The sequence below is a fragment of the Ailuropoda melanoleuca genome, chromosome 1, assembly GCF_002007445.2.
Source record: "Ailuropoda melanoleuca isolate Jingjing chromosome 1, ASM200744v2, whole genome shotgun sequence".
NCBI lineage: Eukaryota > Metazoa > Chordata > Mammalia > Carnivora > Ursidae > Ailuropoda > Ailuropoda melanoleuca.
In genome coordinates, this window is record NC_048218.1 from 78,295,417 (window position 1) to 78,320,526 (window position 25,110).

The window sequence follows — 25,110 nt, forward strand, 5'->3', positions numbered from 1 at the left end:
TTGTTTGTATGGCATTCAAACAAACTTTAATAACCAGAGGCACCCTCCAGGTGTTCACTTCCTAGAAGGACAGGCTTTATCCAGATATACAGCCATGGTATCCATCTGGCTGACGCAAGAATAAGACGATTTCAAATATTTCCCATGGAATTTTCCACTGTGTTTTTCTTCCTTATATGGAATTTATCTTTTCTGATTATAAGAGCTTTTGGGTTTTGTAAACTTGCCAGTTTCAGATATGAACAAGGGAGACTGATCAGAGTTCCTGAGTCACATTCCAGGGTGGACCCTCCAGAGTTTGCACCCCTGAGTCATGCCGAGCCCTGAAACCATGGGATTTGAAGTAGGAAAGCTGCAAGCCTCCCCAAGCCATTCTACCCAGCACGGAATTCCCCAGCAGCAACTTCCTGTTTGATCTTCCAGTTTGTTCCAGAAGGTTCTTTTCCAGTTCTAGAGGCTAACCACATTCCTTGGCTCATAGCCCCTTCCCCCATCTGCAAAGCCAGGCTTTCTCCTGACACCACTTTACTCTGACCTCAAACCTTTAATATAAAGAATTATTAACTATAACTGGGGACAGGGTAATGAGAAACTAACTATGAAGAAGTAAAGGGATCTCTAAAGAACATAGGAATAGCAGATATAAGGAGAAGCCCTACCCCTAGGTCTATCACAGAGTCCCCCCAAAAAGACCTTCCTCTCCTCAAGAGCTGAGGTCCAGACCTTTTCATAGAGAGCACAGCTGTGGCTCACTGGATGACAGAGAAGTTGCTGAGATGCTATCCTGACAGAACATAATGGAAATCTGCTCTCTAGAATTTTTCAGAAATCTTCCCTCTAGGATACCAGGGAAAGCTGTTCATGGGGCAGTGTCTCACCTACAAAACCACCTGATGTGGAGCCAGGGAAAGCCACCAGCTGCTGGGTGCCGCTGGGTACCCCTGGGTGCCGCTGGGTGCCGCTGGGTGCCGCTGCATACTGTGTGCACTATAGGAACAGAGCACTGGAAAAGCTGCAAATGCTGCAAAAGCCAGAAGCCTCTGCTACAAAACCCGCTTGGAGTTGGGGGTGGGTGCTCTAGAGGAAGCCGCTGGCTGCTAGGAGCTTCCTGCAGCCATGCACTGCAGGAGCTGGGATCTGGAGATGCTGCCAACACACTGCAGAAGCTCAGCGCTGAAGAGAGCTATAATCTCTGTAGGAGCTGGTCACTGGGGAAGCTTCATGTGCTGCAGGAGTCTGTGGAACACTCTAGAGCTAAGAAGTAAACCCCTTCCTCCTGTAATGCCTGCATGATGCCCTATACTGACAAAGCTTCAGTGCCAACTGGCAAAAGGAGATATATATATATATATATAGTGTATAGTGTGTATACATATTTATATATATTTAGTGTATATATATTTAAATATATATATTTATTTATTTAAAGGGCCATATCTATTTTCACCGAGAAGCCAAAAAGGATGAATTTGGAGCAACAAGCACAGGAAGTCAGGTCCATTCATTCTTCTCTAGCACCACTGCCACAGCTCTGGTTCAGACTTACTCACTAGCTCACTTTCTCTTTTTATCCCTTGTCTGGAACATTGAAAGAGTCTAGAAACTGGTCTCCTGGCATGGCTGCCACTTACCCAAATGATGATATGTGAATTTGCAAAAGAAGGGTGTTCCGTTGGGTGTACAAAGCACATTGCCTGGCTGTCAGCTCTCATGGACCCTTGCTAGGTATGCCCTGCACAGCTAACAGCAGAGGTCTTGTTCCTCATCTGTCCCTAGACACCCGTCTTCCTTGGCCATATCACTCCTCGGATCTGTACTCCATACGGCTACCACTTTTCTACAGCCTAAACATGACAATGTAACTCACCTTTTAACCCCTCAATAATTCCCTGTTCCCTATACTAAATAAAATCTAAACTCCTTAAAAAGGCATACAAAGTCCTCTGTGATCTGCCTCTTGCTTTCTTCTCCAGTTTATTGAATAACCAAATGAACAAAAATGAAACCATAAATCAAAGAAAGAATGAACTCATGAATTCCCGGACAGAAGTTGAACAGCAAGGGTCTAGTCTCTATAAGGACAAACAATAATCAAATTCGGGGGCAGCCTCTGGCTTTTCTCTAAGCTGTGGGAGTAAGTCTCCGTTAAGAGAGTACTCCCAAACAGGCACATTACTTCCTCCTGCATATACCTCCCCTACCAAGACAAAGTTTTTATGGTCATTTTCCCCTATCTCTTTGCCTTTTAACCACATATTGCCATCATCAGGATCAGTGAGGCCCAGCTTCTGAGAGTCTACCCACTCACTGTTTCCTCTCCATTCTTGCTGCCAGTCCTCTCTCCACCTTGTATTTATAGTATGGGAACCACATGCCACACAGTCCCTCATTCAACAGCCTGGCCCTGGACTAGGTGTTGGAGATATAGACATGAATGACACATAAGCCCTCCAGAATGACTTCCATGTCTTTGCCAGGACAGTCTTCCTTGCTTTCAGCAAGTCTTTCCCCTGCTCAGGGACCTAAAAAGGTACCTGATGCCTACCCACTCATTTCTAAATTCATACTTGGCTTTCATTCACTCAACAAGTGTAACTGAAGGCTTAACATGCCAGGTACTGGTACTAGGTATAAAGCAGTGGGTAAGATAGGCATGGGCCCTGTCCTCAAGGAATCTAGTCCAGTGAGGAAGACAGACATAAAAGCCAAAATCACAAAAATAATTATAAAAGTATTGTTGTGTAACTACAATCATTATGAATGATATGAGGGATGCTTATAAAAGTATGTAAACAAGAGACCTAATCTAAACCAGGAAGCAAGGCAAGGCCTGAGATGTGAGTAGGAGCCCAAGTGTAGGTGTGTGTTGGGAGAAAGGGTGGTTGTTGAATGTCCCAGGAAGAGGGAACAGCTTATTCAAAAGTCTAAGATTGAGGATACAAGGAATGCGAGAAAATGTGTGCCTACAGCATAGCAAACAAGTGGGAGAATGGCAGATAAAGAACAAATCATGCAGAGAATTGCAGCTTGTATTAAGGTTTTTGAACTTTATCCTAAAAGTTATGAGGAGCCATTGATGGTTCCAGAGCATGTGGTACCATGACCTGACTTATGTTTTTTCCCCTCAACATTTTATTATGAAAATGTTCAAACATAGTGGAGAGAATTGTACAATGAACACCTATCAGTTTGCTCCTCACTTAATTTTTAAATTACAACACATTGACAATTGTCTAGGTGTTAAAAAGGAGGAAAGAAATTTAATCTCTTCTTCCCAGGGAGGCTACAAGGAAGTTTAGAAATGATACAGCCTGGCCAATGAAATGACTAAAAATTAATAAGTGAACAAAAACACAAGGGATCATTGCAAAATTCAAAACATAATTATTAGGGGAAAGTGTACTAGAATTTTTTTCCCAGGTACACCCTATCCTGTTTCATCTTTATAAACTATAACTCCAGGTCCAAGGTAATAGTTTGAATCTTTTTTAATCACTATTTTTTTGCTTATTAGAACTTGAAATAAAGCTGCTTAAAATGCTTAAAGCTGTAAAAACTCCACAAACACTAATTTAGTTTCTAAGGTAATTAGAAATTCTCCAGGTAAGCGGAGTTGATGAGGCCCTGATAAATGGTGGCAAGGGGCATGGAGAAGACGAGAAAAAATTTTTAATTATACAAGAAGTAGAACTGGGGCGCCTGGGTAGCGCAGTTGTTAAGCATCTGCCTTCGGCTCAGGGCGTGATCCCGGCGATCCGGGATCGAGTCCCACATCAGGCTCCTCGGCTGGGAGCCGGCTTCTTCCTCTCCCACTCCCCTGCTGTGTTCCCTCTCTCGCTGGCTGTCTCTCTGTCACATAAATAAAATGATGCTCAACATCATTATTAGGAAAATGCAAATCAAAACCACAAAGAGATACCATTTCACACTCATTAGGGTAGCTAGAATTAAATGGCAGTTCCTCAAAAAGTTAAACATAGGGGGGCGCCTGGGTGGCACAGCGGTTAAGCGTCTGCCTTCGGTTCAGGGCGTGATCCCTGCATTCTGGGATTGAGCCCCACATCAGGCTCCTCCGCTATGAGCCTGTTCTTCCTCTCCCACTCCCCCTGCTTGTGTTCCCTCTCTCGCTGGCTGTCTCTGTCAAATAAATAAATAAAATCTTAAAAAAAAAAAAGTTAAACATAGAGGTACCATAAAACCCAGCAATTCCACCCCTAGGTATATCCCCAAAATAATTGAAAATGTATGTTCAGGCAAAAACTTGTACATGAATATTCATAGCAGCAGCTATTATTATTCATAATAGCTAAAACGTGGAAAAATGCGCTTTTGGGTGCAAAAGTCTATCAACTGATGAATGAATAAATAAAATGTGATATATCTATATAATAAAGTATTATTCACTAATAAAAAAGAATGAAATACTGATACATGCTACAACATAGAAGAACCTTGGAAACATCACATTAGAGTAAGGAAGCCAATCACAAAGGACTTCATATTATGATTCCATTTATATGAAATGTTCAAAATAAGCAAAACTGTAGAGACAAAGTAGATTTCAGATTCCTTAGAGCTAGGAGGGTTCCAGGAGGAGGGTGTAGAGGGAGATGTACAATGACTATTAAGGAGTACAGATTTCTTTTTAGGGGTGATGAAACTTTTAAAATTGCAGTGATGCTTGCACAGTTCAGTGAATACAATAAAAAACATTTGAATTGTTCACTTTAAATGGGAGCATTGCATGGTATGTGAATTATATCTTAGTAAAGCTGTTTTTTAATAAAATCAAATGGCTCTTTACAGGTACCAAAGTACCTCACCAGCCAGGTACTATACTTTTTTAATGGGTGGGGAAATGACAGGTCCAGAGGATAAAGTCTGGACAGTACAGTCCTATATTTATAAAAAAAAAAAAAAAAAAAAAGTACAAGTGGACCAGAGCAGTTCGAACCCATGTTGTTCAAGAATCCGCTGTGTATCATGCTGTTGAGTGATTAATGAATTAATCATCCCTCCTGTGACATCATTATAGTAGATACCTCTAGCGCTTAAAATCATTGTTTATACATGTGTTTAATGGTTCCCCCTTACTAGACCACTAACTTTTTCAGAGTAGAGACTGTGTCTAATTTCAGCACATCAAGTACTCACATAGCGCTTGCGCACTTAATAGGTGTTCAAATGAAGGTTTTTTGTTTTTTTTTTTAGGAAGGAAGCATCCACGATTGAAGCTAAATAAAAAGTAAGACATGAGACCCAGTATAGGGATAGCCACCCTCTCCAACCAAGGGAAGGCACAAAAAAAGACAAAAATTAATAAAGAACGGAATCAAGGATGGGAGAAAAGGCCATCTCCTCCCTCTCCCGGCCAGGCCGGTTTCCCTGAAAAGTTCCAGAAGAGAATCGGGTGAAGCCAGTGACATCGCTGCACCCCTTAGCGACTACCAACCACAAGGGAAGGCCGGACAGCACCCTGACTTTCCCGCCTCACTGAGACCCAGGGTTGGTGGGCAGGGCCCGGCGAGCTGCGGGACGTACGTCACATCCGGTTCCGGACGCGCCACTGCTAGAAAAGGAAGGCCAAGAGCGGAGGGGAGGAGCCAAGAAAGCGCGCGTTCTGAAAGGGGGAGGGGCCGGGTTAAGGAGCGCCGCGTCACGTCCGGCAGACTTAGAGCCTGTGCGGAGGCGGTGCGGAGCGCTTCGGTACTCAGCGGCTCGGGAACCTGTGCGTTCTGTGAGGCTGCGGCGGAGCCTCCGTATAGAAGGCGCAAGAGGTTGGCAGCTTCGATTGAAGCACGTCGAGCGGCGGCAGCAGCTAGAAGTCATGAGCGACAGCGGCGAGCAGAACTACGGCGAGCGGGTACGTAGAGGTGGTGCAGGGGGCGGCTGTGTGGACCCAGCTTTCATCTTTTCCCAGGCCCGTCGGCCTCGGACCTGGAGACGGGCGATTTCGGCTCCGAAGTCTGAGGCTGGGAAGCATGGGAGTTGGGGTTAAAAAGCCCTTGCGGAGAGTGTCTTTACTCGTTAAGTAGGCCACCGGCGAGTTTATGTGGCCCCCTACTCGAGACGGCGGGTTTTTTCCGTTAAAAGAAGGGAAAAGATTAAAAATGGCCGCTGCGTCCCCTTGGTGTTGGGGGAGGGGAGCGGTATCTCATTTCGCCGTTGCTCTCCTGCGAAGCCTCGCTGCCGCCATCTTGGGCTGGCGGGCCGGGCGCGCTGCCAGAGGCACAAAATGGCGGAGAAGCCGCGCGTCAAGGCGGGCCCGCGCCTTACAGGGCCGCGTGGGGGTGGAGAAAGAAGGGCAGCGTTCTCTTGGGGTTTTCGCCAGGTCTTTAGTTTAAGAAAGGATCGTTTTATGGACCCTGGAAAGACGGAATTTAGGGTGTTCTTGGGGGCCTCTTTTAGGGTGGGGGAAACTAATCCGAGGTAGACAAGTTCTGGGCCCGTTAGGAGGAGATCGCGCGGGCTTTGTGTTTGGCCTAAATGGAGTGCTTTTCTTCAATGCCGAGAGTGCTTTCAAACGAAAAATCGTTCTCAGAGCATCCAGTGGATTAGACCCCCGAGGCCGCAGAGCTTTTCTTGATTTTTGGAGTGGATATTTTTCACGGGATTGTGTAGAAGAAACTGGCGGGCAACAGTTTATGGCACCGTTATTTCCTTTGTTTTGAGGCATTCTAATTCTGTGAACCACAACCTGTGTTGGTACACTTTTACTCTGAGTCTCCACCTCCCAAATGTAGAGTTCGGCGGAGGTTAATTAAATTGCAGGAATAAGACAGTTTCCGGACTTAAAAAGCGTGATGCAAAGCTTGGTTGCAAGCAAGCTTGTGGGTATAAATGAAGAAGCAAAAATACGAAACTTGTCAGAATCGTGCACATTTTGGAGGTTATGGAGAATTTCTTAGAAGGAGGTTAATAAAAAGCACCATAGAATTCGATTTTTTAACTTGATAGGAATAAGTTGGATTCTTTTACAGTTGACCTGTTAGGTTTTCCCTTTCTCGTAGTGCCATCCTAAGATCTCAGCAGTCGTCAGGTAAATCTGTTCAAATATATTAGCAAGCAAACTCCTATAAAATAGATTTGGGGCCCTTCATTGGGAGGGCTTTTTTTTTTTTTTTTAATTCCTGTCTTAGCTTCTGGAACGTTGTTGAACTTACTGTGTAACTGTGGAGACAAATCTGATTTAGTTTGAAATAACCAGGCTTCACCTGTTCAGAGGAATATCGGCTGTTTACAGTTTTCTCTAAGAAGATTGATGACACCGTCAGCGGCGCGTGTACCATTATTTTTAAGCCCTTGCTTTCTTATGGTAAGAAAGTTTGGATTGAGCCCACAGATTGTTAAAGCTGTGATTTCTGATTCTACCAGTTGACTATACTGTTGAAACTAGTCACTGGAGTTTGTACCGGAAAGCAAATGATTATTTTAAGTCTTCGTTTTCTAAACAGTACTTTTTGTGCTGAGAGAATACAAAATGGCTAGTTTCTAAATAGAAGCGCTCTCATTTGAATATGCCTGAATAAGTTATTGAAATGGTGTGCTTGTGAAGACGAAAATTGTCCAGAAATAAATTGGCATGTTTTACATAAGGGAGGAAACAATTGTTGGAAGTGGGTTCCTGGCTTGAGACTGTTCAAGGGGCGTCATCCCAATTATTTGCCATTTTTGATTTTTTTTTTCTGGTAGTGAAACATATCCTATTTTTTTCCGCAATCTTGTTCACATAGGTTAGCTATTCATTAAATTCTTATGGAAGGAAAATTATAGAATAATTTCAAGCTGTATGTTAGAAATCAGTTTTTTTTTCTTACGGAAGAGTCTTGAATCCTAGAAGGTTTCTAAACTTTGAAGTAGTGGAATACTTACATGTTGTTTTATTAGGCATTTTATTTTGTATGTAGATTGCTTTCCAATTGGTGTATTGGAACTTGAAGTGGTTAGAATAGACCTTTAAAAAAAAAAAAAACACGTTGAGGTTCCTAAAGAACGTCTGGCAAAACCCGAAAGCGTAATGGAACAGATTAGATACGATGCCATGAAAAAGACTAAGTGTACGTAACAGGCAGGTCTGATTGGCTAAAAACTTGCTTTTGAAAGTGCCTGAAAGCAGAGAAAAAGTTGCATTCAGGCTAATAATCTTGGACATGACTGGTATGAATAGCTTCTCTGAAGCCTGAAAAATTACTGTAAATCCACTCTAGGTCCTCAAAAGACTCCAAACTATTAATGTAAATCATTAATACAAGCCTAATTGGTACTGTTAATGTAATCACTTGTCATAGATCTCCCAAGTTTGGAATCCCACCCACCTGCAAACCTACCCCATCCCCCATTTAATTTTGCTGTCCAGAATCCAGACATTCCTGTACCCTGGGCTCCAGCATAGTTCTGGAAGTATTTTTTTATTTCTTTAGACTTCAGAAGTTCCTTTCTTAAACAGACTGGTTGTGTATGTGTGCAGTAAATTGTTTGATCACCCTTATTGAATGAATATATTGACACTTAGAACTGTGGTTAAGTGTGTCCCCTTATCTCTTTAAATGCATACTTAGGGTACATTCTAGAGTTTTTGTGGTTCACGTCACACTTTTTTATGGCAGAGTAGCTTTTACCTTTATTTGTGGGTTTTTTCATGTGAAAGTTGATAGATTTAAATTAAAATGTGTCTTTAGAGTTGATTTCCTTGATGTAACCAAACCTGTGCAAAATCATTTTTCATCTCCAAATTCAGTTCTCTTCCAGTACTTTGCAAAAATTGCTGGCAAACATTTTTTGGGAAAGGGCTGACCAGCACCTTTGCAAAAGGAAGTATTCTTAGCTATGTCACAATTTGGACGAGTAAGAATACGAGAAACGAGTTGGTGGCAAGTTTGGAGGTGCATAGTAATATTCGGGGGGTAGTAAACCTTCAAGGCCCACTAATGGTCACAGTATTTAGGGTATGCAGTGTTTGTGTGTTTGGTCTTGGCACTGGATTAATGTATTACCCTCCTAATGATTGTACTTTCTTTAGATTCTACAAATACATCTATACGTAGAGAATACAGAAACTAAGGAAACACTATTGTATGAACCAGGTGGTTTTGATTTTTGTCTTGTCAGGATTACAAGAGCAAGCAGTTATAAGAAAATTTCTGGTAGAATATGGGCTATAGTTTTTGTAGAAATAATGTTTGCAATGTAGATATATTATCTTTAATCTTATTTATGGAGATGAATAGCATCTGGATACCATCCCATCAAACTGCTTTTCAGATTTCTGCAGTTTTTCTCTTCTGCTTAATCTTGGGTTGTCTTTCTGTATTCGTTTTTAGCCCCTAACTCTGAATTCTGATTTTCAAATACTGAAACATCTCAATCTATTTCATTCTAAAGAATTACAGCCATCGCACCAATTCCTTTAATAAAGGATTGAATTAATGTCCAGTGGGAGGAAATAGTTTGCATTGTTTGACTGTGAGTCTGGTTAGGTACGAGTCTCTTGAAGAAACCAGGTTGAAGAATATTTTTCTTGGTTTTAACTAAGAATGTTTAATGTTGTGGATGTTGTCTGGAACTAGAAGGTGGCATTTTCAAACTGAAATTACAAGTGATTACAAGGTAAGTACTTTTGTCAAAAGATTAAAGAGGAATTCAGGTGGTGAGAGATGTTAATGTTAATAGCATTTACCTTTTCCCCCTTTATCTCCAATAAAGCCCAAAACCTAAGTAATAAGTATTCAACATTTTCATAGTTCACATTTTGCCCAAGAGAAGGACAGAGCTACAAATGGGTGTTACTTTTTGAGCCTTAGCAGTCTGTGTTATTGATGGTGATCAGTTTTCATTCGTAATTGTTTTTTTAGAAGGGATGGTGATTGAAGTATAGAAAATTTCAAGTGTTTTTACCTAGCTTAGTTTTTTGGGGTATGGGTTGCATTGAATTTCAGGTATTATTGTCACTTAATCTTGTTTTTAAGCAAGCCCAGAAAAAGTTTTTCACTATAGTAAATTAGACTTTTCAAATTCCCCAAAATCTTTTTGAATTAGGTTGTGGAGGTCATTTTCAGATTGCTACTTTGATCAACGTAGATTGCCCAATAGTGCAGCATGTGTGAGGCCCCCCTTTTCAGAGTCTGTATTATTGATGCAAGAGATGGGCTTACAACTGATGTAGGCAAGTCTGGATGAGGGGGTGCCACCCAACCCCCGGGGATTTTTCTCATCTTTTGAAGATTTTTCTCCACCCAACCTTTGGGTGAAGTTTGACTGCAGAAAAATAAAATAGTCGATCGATGTGAGCATTAACCTTTATATTTCTAGCAGGATAAACAATTTTTCTTTGCCGTTTCAATTTGTAAGGTATTACTTTGTCAGCAACCTATGGAGTTTGTACATGTTTTTAATGTTATTTGAATTCCAGCCAAAATCCCTAGAATTGTTTTTTAACGAAAATTGTGTTGATGGGAGAAGTTTTTGCTTATTTCTAAGTAGGATCTCTTAACCAAATGGACAATAACATTAGTTAGCCCAGTCGTTGGTCATCTGCTTTTATTAAAGTGGCCACTTGAGCTTAGTAGTTGAGTTGAATAAACCTAATATTTACATTATCTAGCGGCATGTTCTGATCTTCGAATATAAAAGGAGGAAGATGGTTGGGAAGGGGTAATAAAAGAAAAGCAGGAAGGCATCCATATTGAAAAGTTCCAATACCTAGAGCTTTGGCCTCCATTCCAATATCTTCTGCATCTAAGCCCTGTATCTGTATGTTATCTTTAGGAGGCCGCAAAGAGGAAACCTGCTTGGGCATTCTGATTCCACGATTACATTTGTGCTGCCAGCAAAGATTCCCATTACATTTTAGTGATGGATATTAAAAGAAAATCAATTACTATTTCTCCCTTAAATAAAAAGCTATTTAAAATTTTTCCTGGATTAAACAATAATTGACTTTCAAAAAAAAAAAACCAGACTGAAAATTCTGCTTTCTTAGGAAAGACATCACACTTCCCACGATAGCCATGGTTGTCTTTATATCCAGACAGATTTCTGAGGACTTTCTTTCTTTGTTTTTTCTTTCTTTCTTTCTTTCTTTTTTTTTTTAAAGAAACTTTTAAACCCAATCACCCCAACAGAAAATAAAACTAGTAGAGAGGAAATTGTGGACAAATGAAAGATCCTAAGGTGAAGTTCAGGACAAGGAGAACGAGGATGTTTTGTGAGGATTATTTATTTTGTTCAGGGTGTTCAACAGACACTTTTATACTTTATTATAATCTGTTAAGTGATGTTGAGTTTTTTAAATAATTTCAGGAGGTGAGCTATAATTTTATCCCAATATTGCCACCTTAAAAAGTAGGATTTCTCCTTTGGACTGCAGAAGATTTTAATACTTTGTTCATTGAGGGGGAATTTTTAAAAATTCTTTGAAAACACCACTGTTCAAGTTTGTTCTGCTTTCCTTCATAGCTACTTGGATATAATAGTTGGTTGACTTGATTTTGTCTTTTTATGATTTTAGTGCTAAATTTAGTAGTTGAACCTTTCATATTCTAAAATGTCACTAGAGCAGTTTTCTAGGGGTGGGTTTTGAGCACTTTAGTCCAAATTTTCTGATTTCCCTGACACTGTCTTCTCAGAGCTCTTTAAATATGCAGTACAAAAATGTGTGACATTAAATACATTTCTTTATTATCTAGACAAGTCACAAGTTGTAAGCCTCCAACCTGAGCCTTGTCGTCACTGTACAAATGAATTGTCCGTGCTTTCCTTTCTTGCACTTTTGTATTAATGTGTCACTTTTTGACTAGAGATGTGCTTTTGACACTTAACATTTTCTATTGATGAATACAATAAGTAAGAAGTGTGAATTGTAATTAAAGTTCTTAAATGTTAGATGAACAGCAAATGTTCAGTTGAGCACTTCGAATTAAACTTAAGCATGATACAGGTCTATTTGGAGTAGACAACTGAGGTTGATTACCTTATATATTTTAGAACCAACAGGAAGCTAGTTTCAGGTTTTTGAGCTGCATATTCTAGGTTTTTTTTTTTTAAATCCAAAAAAGGGATTTTTTTTTCTAGTTTCAGTTTTGGCACTGGATTTTATCCTGGAGTTTTAAAATATCTTCATCCTGTTCTTTTTCTATTAAGGTTAATGTTGAAGAAGGAAAATGCGGAAGTCGTCATTTGACAAGTTTTATAAATGAGTATTTGAAGCTCAGGAATAAGTGAAGCTGAAATTTGAAAAAATAAAAGAAAGAATGCATGCTAATTATCAGACCAGAAGTCCCACTTGTAGAATATTGAGCAATTTGTGTGAAGTGGGGAAGATGAAAGAAGTCAGAATTTGAAACGGAAGAATGAAGAAAAGAAATAAAAATGAAGTTAAGATAAGAAGTAATCTGGAATCAGAAAGCACTACGCTAAGTAATTACTAGTCTGTTTATGTGTCCCTGTATATTTTGCTAAACATGCATGCATTATTTGTTTAATAGAAGAAAATATATACAGGGCAAAGACGTGCCTTCCAGGGGAAACGTTTAAATTAGGTAATTCTAATTTTAACTTCTTAGTCAAATGATTGAAATGCAATTTAAAAAAATAATAACCCTTTGTAGTCAAATATGAGGCAGGAATGAGCTCTCCAGCATGGGTAACAGTTGGCTTCATATTGTCCCTCTAGATTTTTTCATCTAACTCTGCTGGTCCTGGGGTATGAACGAGTACCTCCAGAGTTGGAATTGGTGGTTTGTGCCACCTCCATGGACTCTTAAAATTCACTGACCCTCTATGCTTCAGTATTGAACAATGTATAGTAAAATATTTTCTGTGTTTGTCATAGTTTTCCTAAAGACTGTCACCAGGATGGTTATAGAATGGAACCTTCAAAATTGAAGTAAACCAGTGAACAGGATAGTTAGCTCCTTTGGCGTTTATGAAAATATTGTCTTTCCAGATGGCATAGTGGAAAGCTATGACCAATTAGGCCCTACCTTTCAAGGTGCAGGTTCTAAATTCACAAGGATGATTCTTAATTCTTTCCTGTTTAAATGCCTTTTCCAGCTGTGAATGGCTAGGATTACTGCTTAAAAAAAAATAGTTTACCTTAGAACTGAGATGGGTCACACAAGTGAACAGGATCTCTGACTCCAAAGTGGCAATAGTGGTAGGTGCTTTATTCAGAAAACATCTTTGTTCCCTTTTCTCATTTTCTGCTATTAACACTTAACTGTTACAATGATGTGAGAGGTATAGATTATAAAGTAGCTTTACTCTGGTTCCCTGCTCCCACTACTTGGAAAAAAGAAACCTCAAAGTTCGATGATTTCCCCATCTGTGTGTTTTTAGTTGAATAAAAGAAACAGATGATCAGTGTAATGTTACTTTCAGTTGGATGGGACAAGTACATGTGTCAAGATAATCACCAGTGGTAGCTAACCAACAGTTGGCCCTGTTGGGAAAGCCAGGGGTATCACTTCTCCTTCCTGAAATGAAGACAACCTAAAAAAAACTTTCTCTGAGAGTTGTCCGATCTTCCAGCTCTTGGAAAAAGTGGCTTAAATGACATTTCTAGAAGGATCTGTTTTCTGGGGTTTTAGGGCCAGCTGTCGATGTGAAATTCGTGTTTTACAATTCTGTGTTTTGCAAGGAGAAGAAAATTATTCCTGTTTATGGTAGTTTCCAGCTTTGGTTTTGTCCCCGTTATTGGTTTGTGAAATTTTTTGCCATGTATAAACTAATAACATTAAGTTAATGTTCATTTTGCATTCTGAATTATTACTTACCGATTAGGCAGAGAGCTGAGGTAAGAGATGTGAATGGATATTCTATTTCAAGTCCATGGATTCTTTTATCAGGAGACCTGAAAGGTTCTTGGGGTCCAAAAGAGGAAAGACCTCTTAAGCCTCTAAATGGAAGGAAAGCAGTTCGGAATTTGATTATATGGCCTAAGCTGGACAGATGTATGGTGAAACTAAACACTGATGCTGGTGGACCATCCCATCCATTCAGGGTTTTCCCCCACCACCACCCATTGGCCAAAGTATCTTACTCCTCTAACCCCCACCCTGGCTATTGGGAAGGTAAGAGGGAGATAGGCCTCTTGTCTTGAGGCAGGTGGAGCAAAGAAAATGAGAGAAATAAGGTTCCAAGAAGATGCTTTTACCAAGGAAAATCAATAGGAAGCATAAAACTCTGAAATTGAATAAGTCATTGAGACTTAATTAGCATCATAAATATGTAGGGTGCTTCTAAGAAGTGTAGAAGACCAGCTCGAGTTAACTAAGATGAGCGCTAGTTTAGGGACCTGTATTCTTAAATACTGTGTAGGTTTACTGCATACCTCTGTTTAAGAGCCACTGTTCAGAACCTAATTTACTGCATCTAGTTCTAAAATAATACAGGAGAAACCTTAGTGATTCCAGATGGTTTCCACTTCCTTTATCTCTTTCAAAGTTTTTCTAAGATAGTGCCATTCTCAGAATAGGGTGGAGATGATTATTTTGTCGAAAGGCTTGAGTTAGTTTTTTTCTGACATGCTCCTTTTAAGTTGTATATTGTTAGTATATGACTAAGATTAATCTATGAAAACTTGATTCAGGGAATTTTTTGGCTTTGTTATTTATATTTAAGTTCATGATCCTTTTCTTTGAGGTATTGAAGGTCCAGAGTAGTGTTTTTGGTAGGGTTTTAATGCGTTGACATGTAAAATTTTTTAGCCCTAAGAGTGGACTCCGTTTTCTTTGTGTCGAGGCTTTCCCAGCTGGCTTTGTAGATTTGCCCATGGATTAAGGTTTAAAGTTAACTTTGTTTTTAGATTTGGCTAATAATTTTAGGTCTCATTTCTTCTGGACAGTCTAAATTTCCTTGAATATGTATTTCCAAACCAGCTAATGGGCAGCATAACTACAAAAAGGGGTTTAACTTCTTTAAGAAGTTAAACATCCCTGACAAGAAAGGTAGGAGGTGGTGGAGGCATTGTTTAGGTATTAGCCTCACCAAACATCAGTATGAAAGGGACAATCTTTGCATTCTGGCTGGTGTTTCCTCTGTTCTTAGCCTAAGAAATGATTGCTTACAAAATATATATGCATATAGCCAGTTAGTCTTAGAGGCTGAGAGGAAAGACTTATAATTTCACAGATACTATATCTTTGACTCTTGGTCTGCTAGGCTAAAAGTAGTCTCTTCTCAGTGGGCAGACTGGTCAAGCAGGTTAGAATAAGGTTTTTCTTTTTAATGAAGCAAGAGGCTTAAAAAGAGATACTGATTTTTCTACCATTTCTTCCCTTATATTCCGATCCCTAGGCTGACTGAATTGTTAACTACTTTATTGGTAATCTTTTAATTCTTACTGTGAGTTGTTATTGTGAGCATATTCAGCTCTCCTTTCCAGCGTAAACTGTTTTCTTTGGTTTCCATTAAAAGCTATAGTTGTTCCATGAAATAATCTTTATTAGCGTTGAAATAAACAAAGGCAGTTCACTTTTGGGGTCCCTTTTTCTATTTTCTCTTCTAGGTTAGCTTTTGCCTGTGGTAAAGATGTCCGAAACCACACCTCTATTTTTTGAGAACAACTTTGTCCGAGGAGGGAGGTGTATTGTACTTTTAAATGTCTCAGTGTGCAGAATATTTGCCAGAGAATGTCACAAGAGATTGTTAATTGGGGTCCCCAAAGCTGCAGTACACCCTCTAACCATTCCTTGTTGAAGGTAGCTGTTCTCACTAATAGGAGTACCATCTTTTTCTTTGAACTGAAACTTTTTACAGTCAATTCATGGGGGGATGGAGAGGAGGCTGTCACATTTCATGTCCCTTCACACCGTGTTTTATAATGACTGAAATCTTACTGGAAAGTTTCTAGAGTTCTTTCAGGCCTAGAGACCAGAACTCGTTTTACTGGTTGAGTTACTCTTTCCTGTTTTTAAACTTCAAGCTTAAGTTTCTTCTGTATTGCATAGAATTTTTTTTCCCTGAGCCACATTTTCTCCTGTTATGCTGTAGATCACGGAACATAATCTTAAAAGGCTGTAGCTATAATTTAAAATCCTATTCTATCCTTTCAAGAATGGCCAGAATATTGTGAAAGTTTACTACACAGGGAGGTCTCCAGTGGTAACTTTTATCCAGTAGTTTGAGCATTGAGTCTTACCCTTAGGATGACTTACTGTAATGTTTTGATTCCTTTTGGGTCTGGCCATTTTTGCTCTGTCTTGGGTGGAAAGACTCACTAGACTTTATGCCTTTTAATTTGCCTTTGGTTGGAACCTAAAATAATGTGGTCTTGCTTGATGATACACCTTTGCTATCAGAATGAGTGGGTCTGTTCTCTTAATCTGCTGCTTCTGTTTTGGTGCCTTGGCAGAACATTTCCTTGGTTCCATTACTTCATATGTATGTCTTTTCTGCTTAGAGTTGATTGTTTTTTTTTTGACTCACCGATGAGCCAGTTACCCTGTTTCCCCGTTCTTTTGCTGGTGTCTTTAGAGATTTTCCTTACTGTGCCACTTACCTACTAGGTAGTCTAGTTTTGATTGGGAAAGCTATGGCTAATATACTATGTACCTACTACTTTGGTTTTTACATACAGTTCTGAACTCCCTCCCTTAGTGGACCTTGATAGGAGCTCCTTATTTAATCTGTTCTGGTTTTAATAAGTCCTTTATGTAACTTATCTAGCTACTTATTCCTAGATCCCCATCAGTTTGCCCTGGTTCATCTCCATTTAGCCATGGAAGCTGTAGATCTCTGGCACTCTCTCTGCTCTTCTTCTGCACAGTTCACTGCCTTTCTGCTGTGGCTCCTTTTGGTTGATTTGAGATTCTTAGGGGCCTCCCACCATGGTTAGATGGAATAGGGTTTAGTGTCCTTCAGGCTGGTCCTTGCTTTCCACTAGGTTTCTGCCTTTTGCTAGGACTTGAAAGAGATTGTCCTTGCCTCTTTTCCCACTCAACAATAAATAAAACTTGAGAAGGTGAGGTCTTATGGGGAAAAAAAGCATTTTAAAAGTAAGTTTTATGAATTTCATAGGGTTTTGTTTTATTGATGGCAACTTGATTGAAATATAGGTATAAGGTATAGGTGTCATAGTTAATAAGATTCTTTCTCACCCTAGTCTTTATGGAGTCCCAAAACACAATCCTTGGACAGTTCCCTTAACTGCTTGGCTTTGGCGCCCCTTTCTGAAGAGAGTGGGGTCAGTTAACTCTCATCCCTGCTCCAGAAAAGGTGGAAGTTCAAGTTAATTGGCTTATGTCAGTTGGAGCAATGTAAATATACCAGGTATATTCAGTTCCTGCCCTTACCTATGTGTTCTTATCTTGGAAGGGGATTGCTTTCCCTCACCATTTATCTCACAGCAGCTTATTTGTTTTTAAAGTTGCCCAGAAAGTATACAAATTAAACTTTTGACATCTACGTGTAGGAATCCCGTTCTGCTTCCAGAAGTGGAAGTGCTCATGGATCTGGGAAATCTGCAAGGCATACCCCTGCAAGGTCTCGCTCCAAGGAAGATTCCAGGCGTTCCAGATCAAAGTCCAGGTCCAGATCTGAATCTAGGTAAGAAAGACTGTCTTGGGATTTTCTTCTGTTACTCTTAGCTTTGAAATTGGTGTGTGCTTTGTAAATTAGGAAGATAGAGAGGGTTAGATCATTTGTTGGCTTACTTAATATTCGTACTGGCTTATTTAATATTCGTACTAGCAATGTACTTAATTGTAAGTTCTGGGACAGAAGACTAAGTGGTTAAGAGCCTGGGCTTTTGGCGTTAGGGTTCAAATCTTACCTCTATTTTTTCTGGCTTGGGCAGATTACTTAACCTTTTTCCACTTTAGCTTCCTTATCTTTAAAAGGCGAGTTAGTAATAGTACTAGTTCTTCAGAATTGTAAGGATTCACTATGGGTTTTAAGTATGACAAATAGACTGCAGAACATTACATTGGCTTTCATAACTGCAATTCTTGATAAATAGGTGTAGTCTAATATTATATACATGTGTGTATAAAACAAAAATAATACCTTAATAGAGCGCACTTTTTTTTTTTTAAACGCTGGTCAAGAGTAGGCTATACGCCCTTGTTTGCCCAGGACAGCCCCAGTTTATGCCTATTGTCAGGCATAATTAACTGCACCTCTTTTCTCTCTTACAATGTGTCCTGTCTGGTTTAGATGATAATTCATATGACTCTAGTTAAGAGCTATTGGTTTTTAAACACTGCTGGAGAAAACTATGGTGATGGTGATTTTATCTTAAGTGAATGGTGGGCATAATGGGAAAGACCGAAAAAGAGAGGGTGGTATACTGAGGGAAAAGGTGGGCACAAATCAAGCTAGTGTGAAGTGCTGCATGTTGTGTGATTATCAAATTTTTGAGTGTGTTAATTGGTCTTGAGTATGTTTTTGATCTCCTTTATCTTAATGGAAGAGAGCTGGGTAGTGGTTTGGAGCTCTTAATAGAGTTGAGGTAACTGTAGATACAGAAGAAAAATCTCAGTCTCATGTTAATATATGTCTGAATCGTGTTCTGTCTTTCGGAGTTTAACTCTAGATTATTAGAAGAATTGAAAGCTGTATCAGTCATAACCCTGAAGCCTTTGTCTTACAGGTCTAGATCCAGAAGAAGTTCTCGAAGGCATTACACAAGATCAAGATCTCGGTCCCGCTCCCATAGACGATCCCGTAGCAGGTCTTACAGTCGAGATTATCGAAGACGGCATAGCCACAGTCATTCTCCCATGTCTACTCGCAGGCGTCATGTTGGGAATCGGGTAAGATGAAAAAATAGTTGAAGCAGTGAACTGTATCTCTCTCATTTCAAAATAAGAACTGATTACATTTGACAGTAGACTTTTAGCAGTGAGAGTTTTTTCGAGACTTTTTAGTGTTTTGAAATAAGTTTCTTTAAAAGGTATTTCTTATGTAATGGTCTATATTTGGACTATCAGTTACACATAAGGAAAATACTATGACAGTGGTGTAGCTCAGCTCATCAAAAAATCGCCATTGTGCATGACTATCCATATGTACCATACTAATGTTACTGAAGTTTTCTGGGTTGGCTCTAATACTCTTTAGAATGCTTCTTGGTTTTTCCACTTAATTTTAAGGGAGTTTATTTCAGGTGTCAATAAGGCTTGCCTTCCCTGAGATGGTTTTTCCTTCTGGCTTATAGAGATAATGCTACTCTCATTATTCTTGTTCCTAGAATAAATTCCTAGGAGGTGAATCCTTTGGGCAAATTGCTCCTGCAATCTCCCCCCACAAAAATACCAGTTTTGGTATTCACTAGTATGAGTCCCTATTTCTCCCTCCCTGCGCACGCACGCACACACACTTAATTCTGAGGTTGAAATTCTCTTTGCAGTATTTTGGAGGGGGTGGCGGGGGTTTCTTAAGCAGGCTCCATGGCCAGCGTGGAGCCCGACGTTGGGCTTGATCTCAACCCTGAGATCATGACCTGAGTTAAAATCAAGAGTCCAGTGCTTAACTGACTGAGCCACCCAGGCGCCCCTTTTCTGCCCATTCTTAAAATGCTTGCAGCTATTGCCATAACATACTGATTTTAAATTTTGTTTATTTAAATCTACTTTATTAGTGACATTTTGGGTAATTTATGTATTTTTTTAACTTTGGTTTATGATAAATTTTAAGGTTCAAAATTTATTTTTCCATTTCTAGGCAAATCCTGATCCCAACTGCTGTCTTGGAGTATTTGGATTGAGCTTGTACACTACCGAAAGAGATCTAAGAGAAGTGTTCTCTAAATATGGCCCCATTGCTGATGTGTCTATTGTATATGACCAGCAGTCTAGACGTTCAAGAGGATTTGCCTTTGTATATTTTGAAAATGTGGATGATGCCAAGGAAGTAAGTAAAAGTTAGCCTGTATTTTTTTCTTTTTAAAATAGTCACTATTGCTGACTCCCAAGTACTAATGAACTTGGATAAGAACAGTTTTTGCTTTTATATTTAAATAGGATATATTTATAGTTACTTATAAATATCTTATTTGTAAATATTTACAAAAGCATATCTTACATGGGATAGTTTGTGGCTTTGTCCTGGGTGTATATAATAACTTAATGTATCTTTCAAAGGCAAAAGAGCGTGCCAATGGAATGGAGCTTGATGGACGTAGGATCAGAGTTGATTTCTCTATAACAAAAAGACCACATACCCCGACACCAGGAATTTACATGGGGAGACCTACCTAGTAAGTTTATTTTGAAGATGAAGATTGATGGCTGAGTGCATTTTCTCTAAGAACTATGTACTGGGGGGGAATACCTTTGACATTTCATCCAGTCATGGCACAGTACAAATCATTCTTCCTAAGTTTTTTGTTTTTTTTAACTGGGTAAGGCTATTCAAAAGAATATATTCAATGGAAACCTTGTATTTGGGCTGCACAGTGAGATAGATGATATCCCACCATATCATACAGAAGGGCTTTGCTTGGTAGTTAATGTTCTTGATAACACCATTTTTATCATGAATTCTTAACCATTATAGGTAAAGTCAGGTTTATAACAAATATTACTCCTGTGCATATTTTAGTTTTTGATTTCGTTAAGCAGAGTGGAAAACACAGTTTTTACATTGGACTATGAATAGGATACTTGTCTCCTTTGTCGTCATTCTCACCAGTGTTTCTGTTGATCAAAAGCTCTGAGTTGAAGTCTTTTAATTTTCCCACTCCGGAAACCACATTCTTCCACATACTTCATTTTCCTTTCTTCTAGGAAAATACGTGTGCCTAACAAATTGACTTTTGAAAGCAAATTAGCAGAATGTGTGTCCCTTAACCAAAGATTTTTAAAATATATTTATTATGTACATTGTTGGGGGGGGGCAGAGAAAGGACAATATTTATCCCATATCAGTGAAATCTTAAATAGGAATAATAATCCTTTTCCAGTTAACTTCTCTATTAGAAAAGGCCTATCTGTGAATTAATACTTAGGGGGGTATTAGTAGTAATTTTGCTAGTAGAAGAGAGTAGAGATTATACATGAAGCAGTTGCCCGGTCCTGTCCTTAGATCTCAGCTGTGGCTCCCAGAACCCAAATGAGCCATGCCGCTGCTGTTGTCTGAACAGCTTTAAACAAAGTTGTATGTAGGAAGATAGGAAAGGCCATGGGGTATTTTATGAAGATATTCTGTGAAAATCTATTTCACCGGATGAAATATACTTACAAAGGTATGTTGTTGTTCATAGTGGCAGCTCACGCCGTCGGGATTACTATGACAGAGGATATGATCGAGGCTATGATGATCGAGACTACTATAGTAGATCATACAGGTAAGTTAACCATAATACAAGATTTAAGTTGCCAAAAATTTGAAGTATCTCCTGAATCAGTTGCAACATAATTTAAGGCATGGCCTTAAAAAACACTAAGGTTTTATTGTTTAATAAAATCATTTTTATACTAAACCTATTTTATGCTAAGAAATGGAGGGCTAGAGTTTAAAACTAGATTTTAAGGTTATGTGTCTAGTCAGTTGAACTTATTAGTATGATAGGATAGTTTTTTTTTTTAAGCATCAAGTTGTAAACCAACTAAAATCCCTGGTTTTGAGCATGGCAATGGAATCAGAATTATAGACTATTGGGATTTTTCATTTTTTTGTACTAGTACTTAAGTTCTATAGGCTGCATTTTTAAAGTCGCTGCTTTATGAAGCATTTTTGATGTCTCTAATGTATGCTGCACCCGAGAGAGGGAAAATAAGTCTTGGAAGAGCCCAAATAATTGCTGAAAGGCAATAATTTGGTATAACAATGGCTAGAGGTTTTTAATTACCAAAAGATTGAAACTTTTTTTTTTTAGGGGTTAGTAGAAAAATATATTAGAAATAGTTTTGAATATAAAATGAAGTAAAACTGTTATAGCTGCAGCAGGTAATTTAGACCCTGTCTTGCTTGTGAAAATGTAAATTGTGCAATAAGTATTGGCTACAACAGTTATCCTTGGTGCCTTATTTTGGTGTGGTATTGAGGTGTGGGTGTCTTTTTTTGTACACTGTTTTGAATGTTTAAAGAAGTTGATGATTGTCAACCATTATCTGTGGAAGTGAGTCCTTAAGCTTGCTTCTGACACTGTGGTGCAGCATTTTATTTTTTTTTAAGATTTTATTTATTTGACAGAGAAACAGCCAGGGAGAGAGGGAACACAAGCAAGGGGAGTGGGAGAGGAAGAAGCGGGCTCCTGGAGGAGCCCTATGGAAGGCTCGCCCAGGACTGGGATCACTGGGATCACGCCCTGAGCCAAAGGCAGATGCTTAACGACTGAACCACCCAGGCGCCCCCTATGGTGCAGCATTTTATCCCCTACAAAAACCTTTTCTGAAAGAACATTTGTGTGTTAATTGGCACTTTAAGGGATTAATCTGGAGGCTGGGAAGATTACACTTTCAGGTTTTACTTTAATTCAGTTGAGCATTTACTTTAGAAGTGTAATTTGTTCTGTTACTCATTTTAGCCACCAGAGAGAGCTCTATGCCAGTTGGTAAAAAGGGTGACAAAAGTTAGCGCTTTAATGACATTACTTAAAAAAATGACCTTTCACTTCTCTGTGGGAGTTCTGATTTTACTGCATAAGTAATATATTTTTTAAAACTTTTAAAAAAATGTGTGTTTTCTGCCTTCACAGAGGAGGAGGTGGTGGAGGAGGAGGATGGAGAGCTGCTCAAGACAGGGATCAAATTTACAGGTATGGCAGGAGAGCATTCTAAATCTACACTGTACGCAGTAGAATGGCTCACCTTAAAAACACTTGGTTACTAGTATTTTGGTAGTTACAAATTGCATCACACAGATTGGATTGCATGAAATTGATAAAATACTGTAAATGAAACCCATGAAATAAAACCATGACTTCATTTGTGTGTTTACAGAAATGGGCTTATACTGGTAACTACTCCTTGGCCCCATTTTGTACCTTAATATGCGATGTTAGTATAAATTAAGGTCATTGATAAGCATCCATAATATTAGTTTTAATTCCTTAGAGCTGTTTTCTTATACTACTGCATTTTTATTAGCCTTTAAAGAGCATCTCAGTAAGCAAGTTAATATTCAAGTCGGTCTTAAACCACTTTGAAGCACTGGTAATATTTGGGGTGTTCATGAAGGTGTGCTTGGGATTAATGGTTTTACTGTCTAAAACAGACTTTTGTAATACCATGACTATTGCAATCTTCGTATGTCATTTAGTCTATAACCTCAGTCTATGGAGTCTTAGACAGTCTTGGCATTTATTTACAGAAGGCGGTCACCTTCTCCTTACTATAGTCGTGGAGGATACAGATCACGTTCTAGATCTCGATCATACTCACCTCGTAAGTTTTTACCTTGTTACGATTTTTATAATAGTCTGGCTTGAAGTCCTCAAACTATGGTAGAGAGTGGGTTAATTCAGGTAGTTTCATCTATATTATAATCCACCCACCCTTGGTTTTTGTGTGTATGGTTCAAGGAAGTATATGAAAACAATCCTTGGAATCTCATTGCCAATTAAAATGGTAAATGTATAATATATTCTGGTCACCGTTTGTAGTTTTTCTTTTCAGGTGGTCTTGCAATTTTTTATACAGCCTGGAAACATTTGGGTGACTTTAAAACCTCAGCTCTTGGGGTTTGAGTTATACTTTTCAGTTATTTCTATTCTTCAGTGTTGGTTTTTTGATTTTTAGTGTAACCCTTTTCACAGGAGAGAATCTGGTGCATAGAATTTTCTAATGGTAGAATAGTCTAAAAAGTCTCAACATGGAAGTATGCTTAATAAATATTCTTCAGTGCTGAAAGACTGATTTTATTATTTCTTCCTAGGTCGCTATTAAAGCATGAAGTTGAAGACTTTCTGAAACCTACCCTAGAGTTGGGATATTGTTTGTGGACAATATTTTTTATTGTCTCCTGTTTAAAAAGTGAACAGTGCCTAGTGAAGTTAGGTGACTTTTACACCTTTTATGATGACTACTTTTGGTGGAGTTGAAATGCTGTTTTCATTCTGCATTTGTGTAGTTCGGTGCTTTGTTCAAAGTTAAGTGTTTTCAGAAAAGTATGTTTTGCATGTATTTTTTTACAGTCTAAATTTTGACTGCTGAGAAGTTTCTATTGTACAAAACTTCATTTAAAAGGTTTTTCTACTGAATCCAGGGTATTCTGAAGATCGAAGCCTGTGTGTAAAAATGCTACCAAATGGTAAAAAGCAACAATAAAGTTTGGTTTTTACTTTTCTTTCTAACATCAATGCTTAGCAAAACTGTTCAGATTAGGTTGTCAGTGAATTTCAAGACAAAAATACCCATTTTCCTCCAATTCATGAAACATACTATACTTAATATACCTGCAACTAAGTGTTAAAAAATTATGCTTTGTAACCCTGTACTGCTAGTATTAGAAAGAACTTTCAATACAGCCAATGCTTAATGCTTATATAAATGTGGATTTGTCAGCCTTTATGTAATCTGTATCATATAAAGCAGGGAATAAGAAAAGAGGTACACAATGTATGCCTTTAAAAGGCTATTTCTTAAAGCTGTTACAAGGGGATAATGGTATTTCAACTAGTTTTCGGCAAGTGACAATACATTCCACCACAAATGTACTCTTGTTCTTCTAGCTTTTAGACTATGGAAAAAACTGAGTGCTTCAGAGTTCGGGAAAAGAGAAGGGAACACTACACCTGTGTTGTGGATGAACTGAAGACTTTGCCTGTTCATTTTTTAAATATTATTTTCAGGTCCTTTGCTTACCAAAGGAAGCCCAATTTGACTCAAATGTTTTGAGAACTGTGTTTAAATAAATGCAAATGAAAAGAGTAAAGGCTGGTACAACTCAGTTGACATAGAAGATTTCGTTTTAACCTTGATACTTAGAGGGTTTTTAAAAATAGTTTTTAGTCTCTTGTACAGCATCCCTTGGGCTGAAATGTATTCTTTTTGCTGTTTTTTTTTTTAACAGATAATTGTATGTTCCTAGAAAATATATTTAAGAAGGGAGTTAGGTATTTGAGTGACTGTCTTCATTTGGCTGATGTTCTCTTAAATTAGTCTCCACACCTGCCCTGAGGTTGGCCAATTCAAGGGAAAATGCAATAGGCAGGTAATTTATCAAAAT

The 25,110-nt window shown here is 38.8% G+C and overlaps 1 protein-coding gene across 2 annotated transcripts; it reads left to right on the top strand.

The window, feature by feature from the left end:
* The first annotated feature begins 5,562 nt into the window (after window positions 1–5,562).
* Window positions 5,563–24,816, top strand: TRA2B (transformer 2 beta homolog). 2 transcript variants are annotated; one of them, XM_011220303.2, is made up of 9 exons: window positions 5,563–5,863; window positions 17,411–17,544; window positions 18,590–18,752; window positions 19,663–19,851; window positions 20,082–20,197; window positions 21,203–21,286; window positions 22,640–22,699; window positions 23,254–23,327; window positions 23,818–24,816. In XM_011220303.2, exons 1-9 carry the CDS (start codon window positions 5,828–5,830, stop codon window positions 23,826–23,828), a joined length of 867 nt encoding a protein of 288 aa, XP_011218605.1. In that variant the 5' UTR covers window positions 5,563–5,827; the 3' UTR covers window positions 23,829–24,816. The 2 variants fall into 2 exon arrangements, with proteins under 2 accessions (XP_011218605.1, XP_011218606.1); XM_011220304.3 differs by lacking the exon at window positions 17,411–17,544 and having other exon boundaries at window positions 5,652–5,863.
* The last annotated feature ends 294 nt before the right edge of the window (window positions 24,817–25,110 follow it).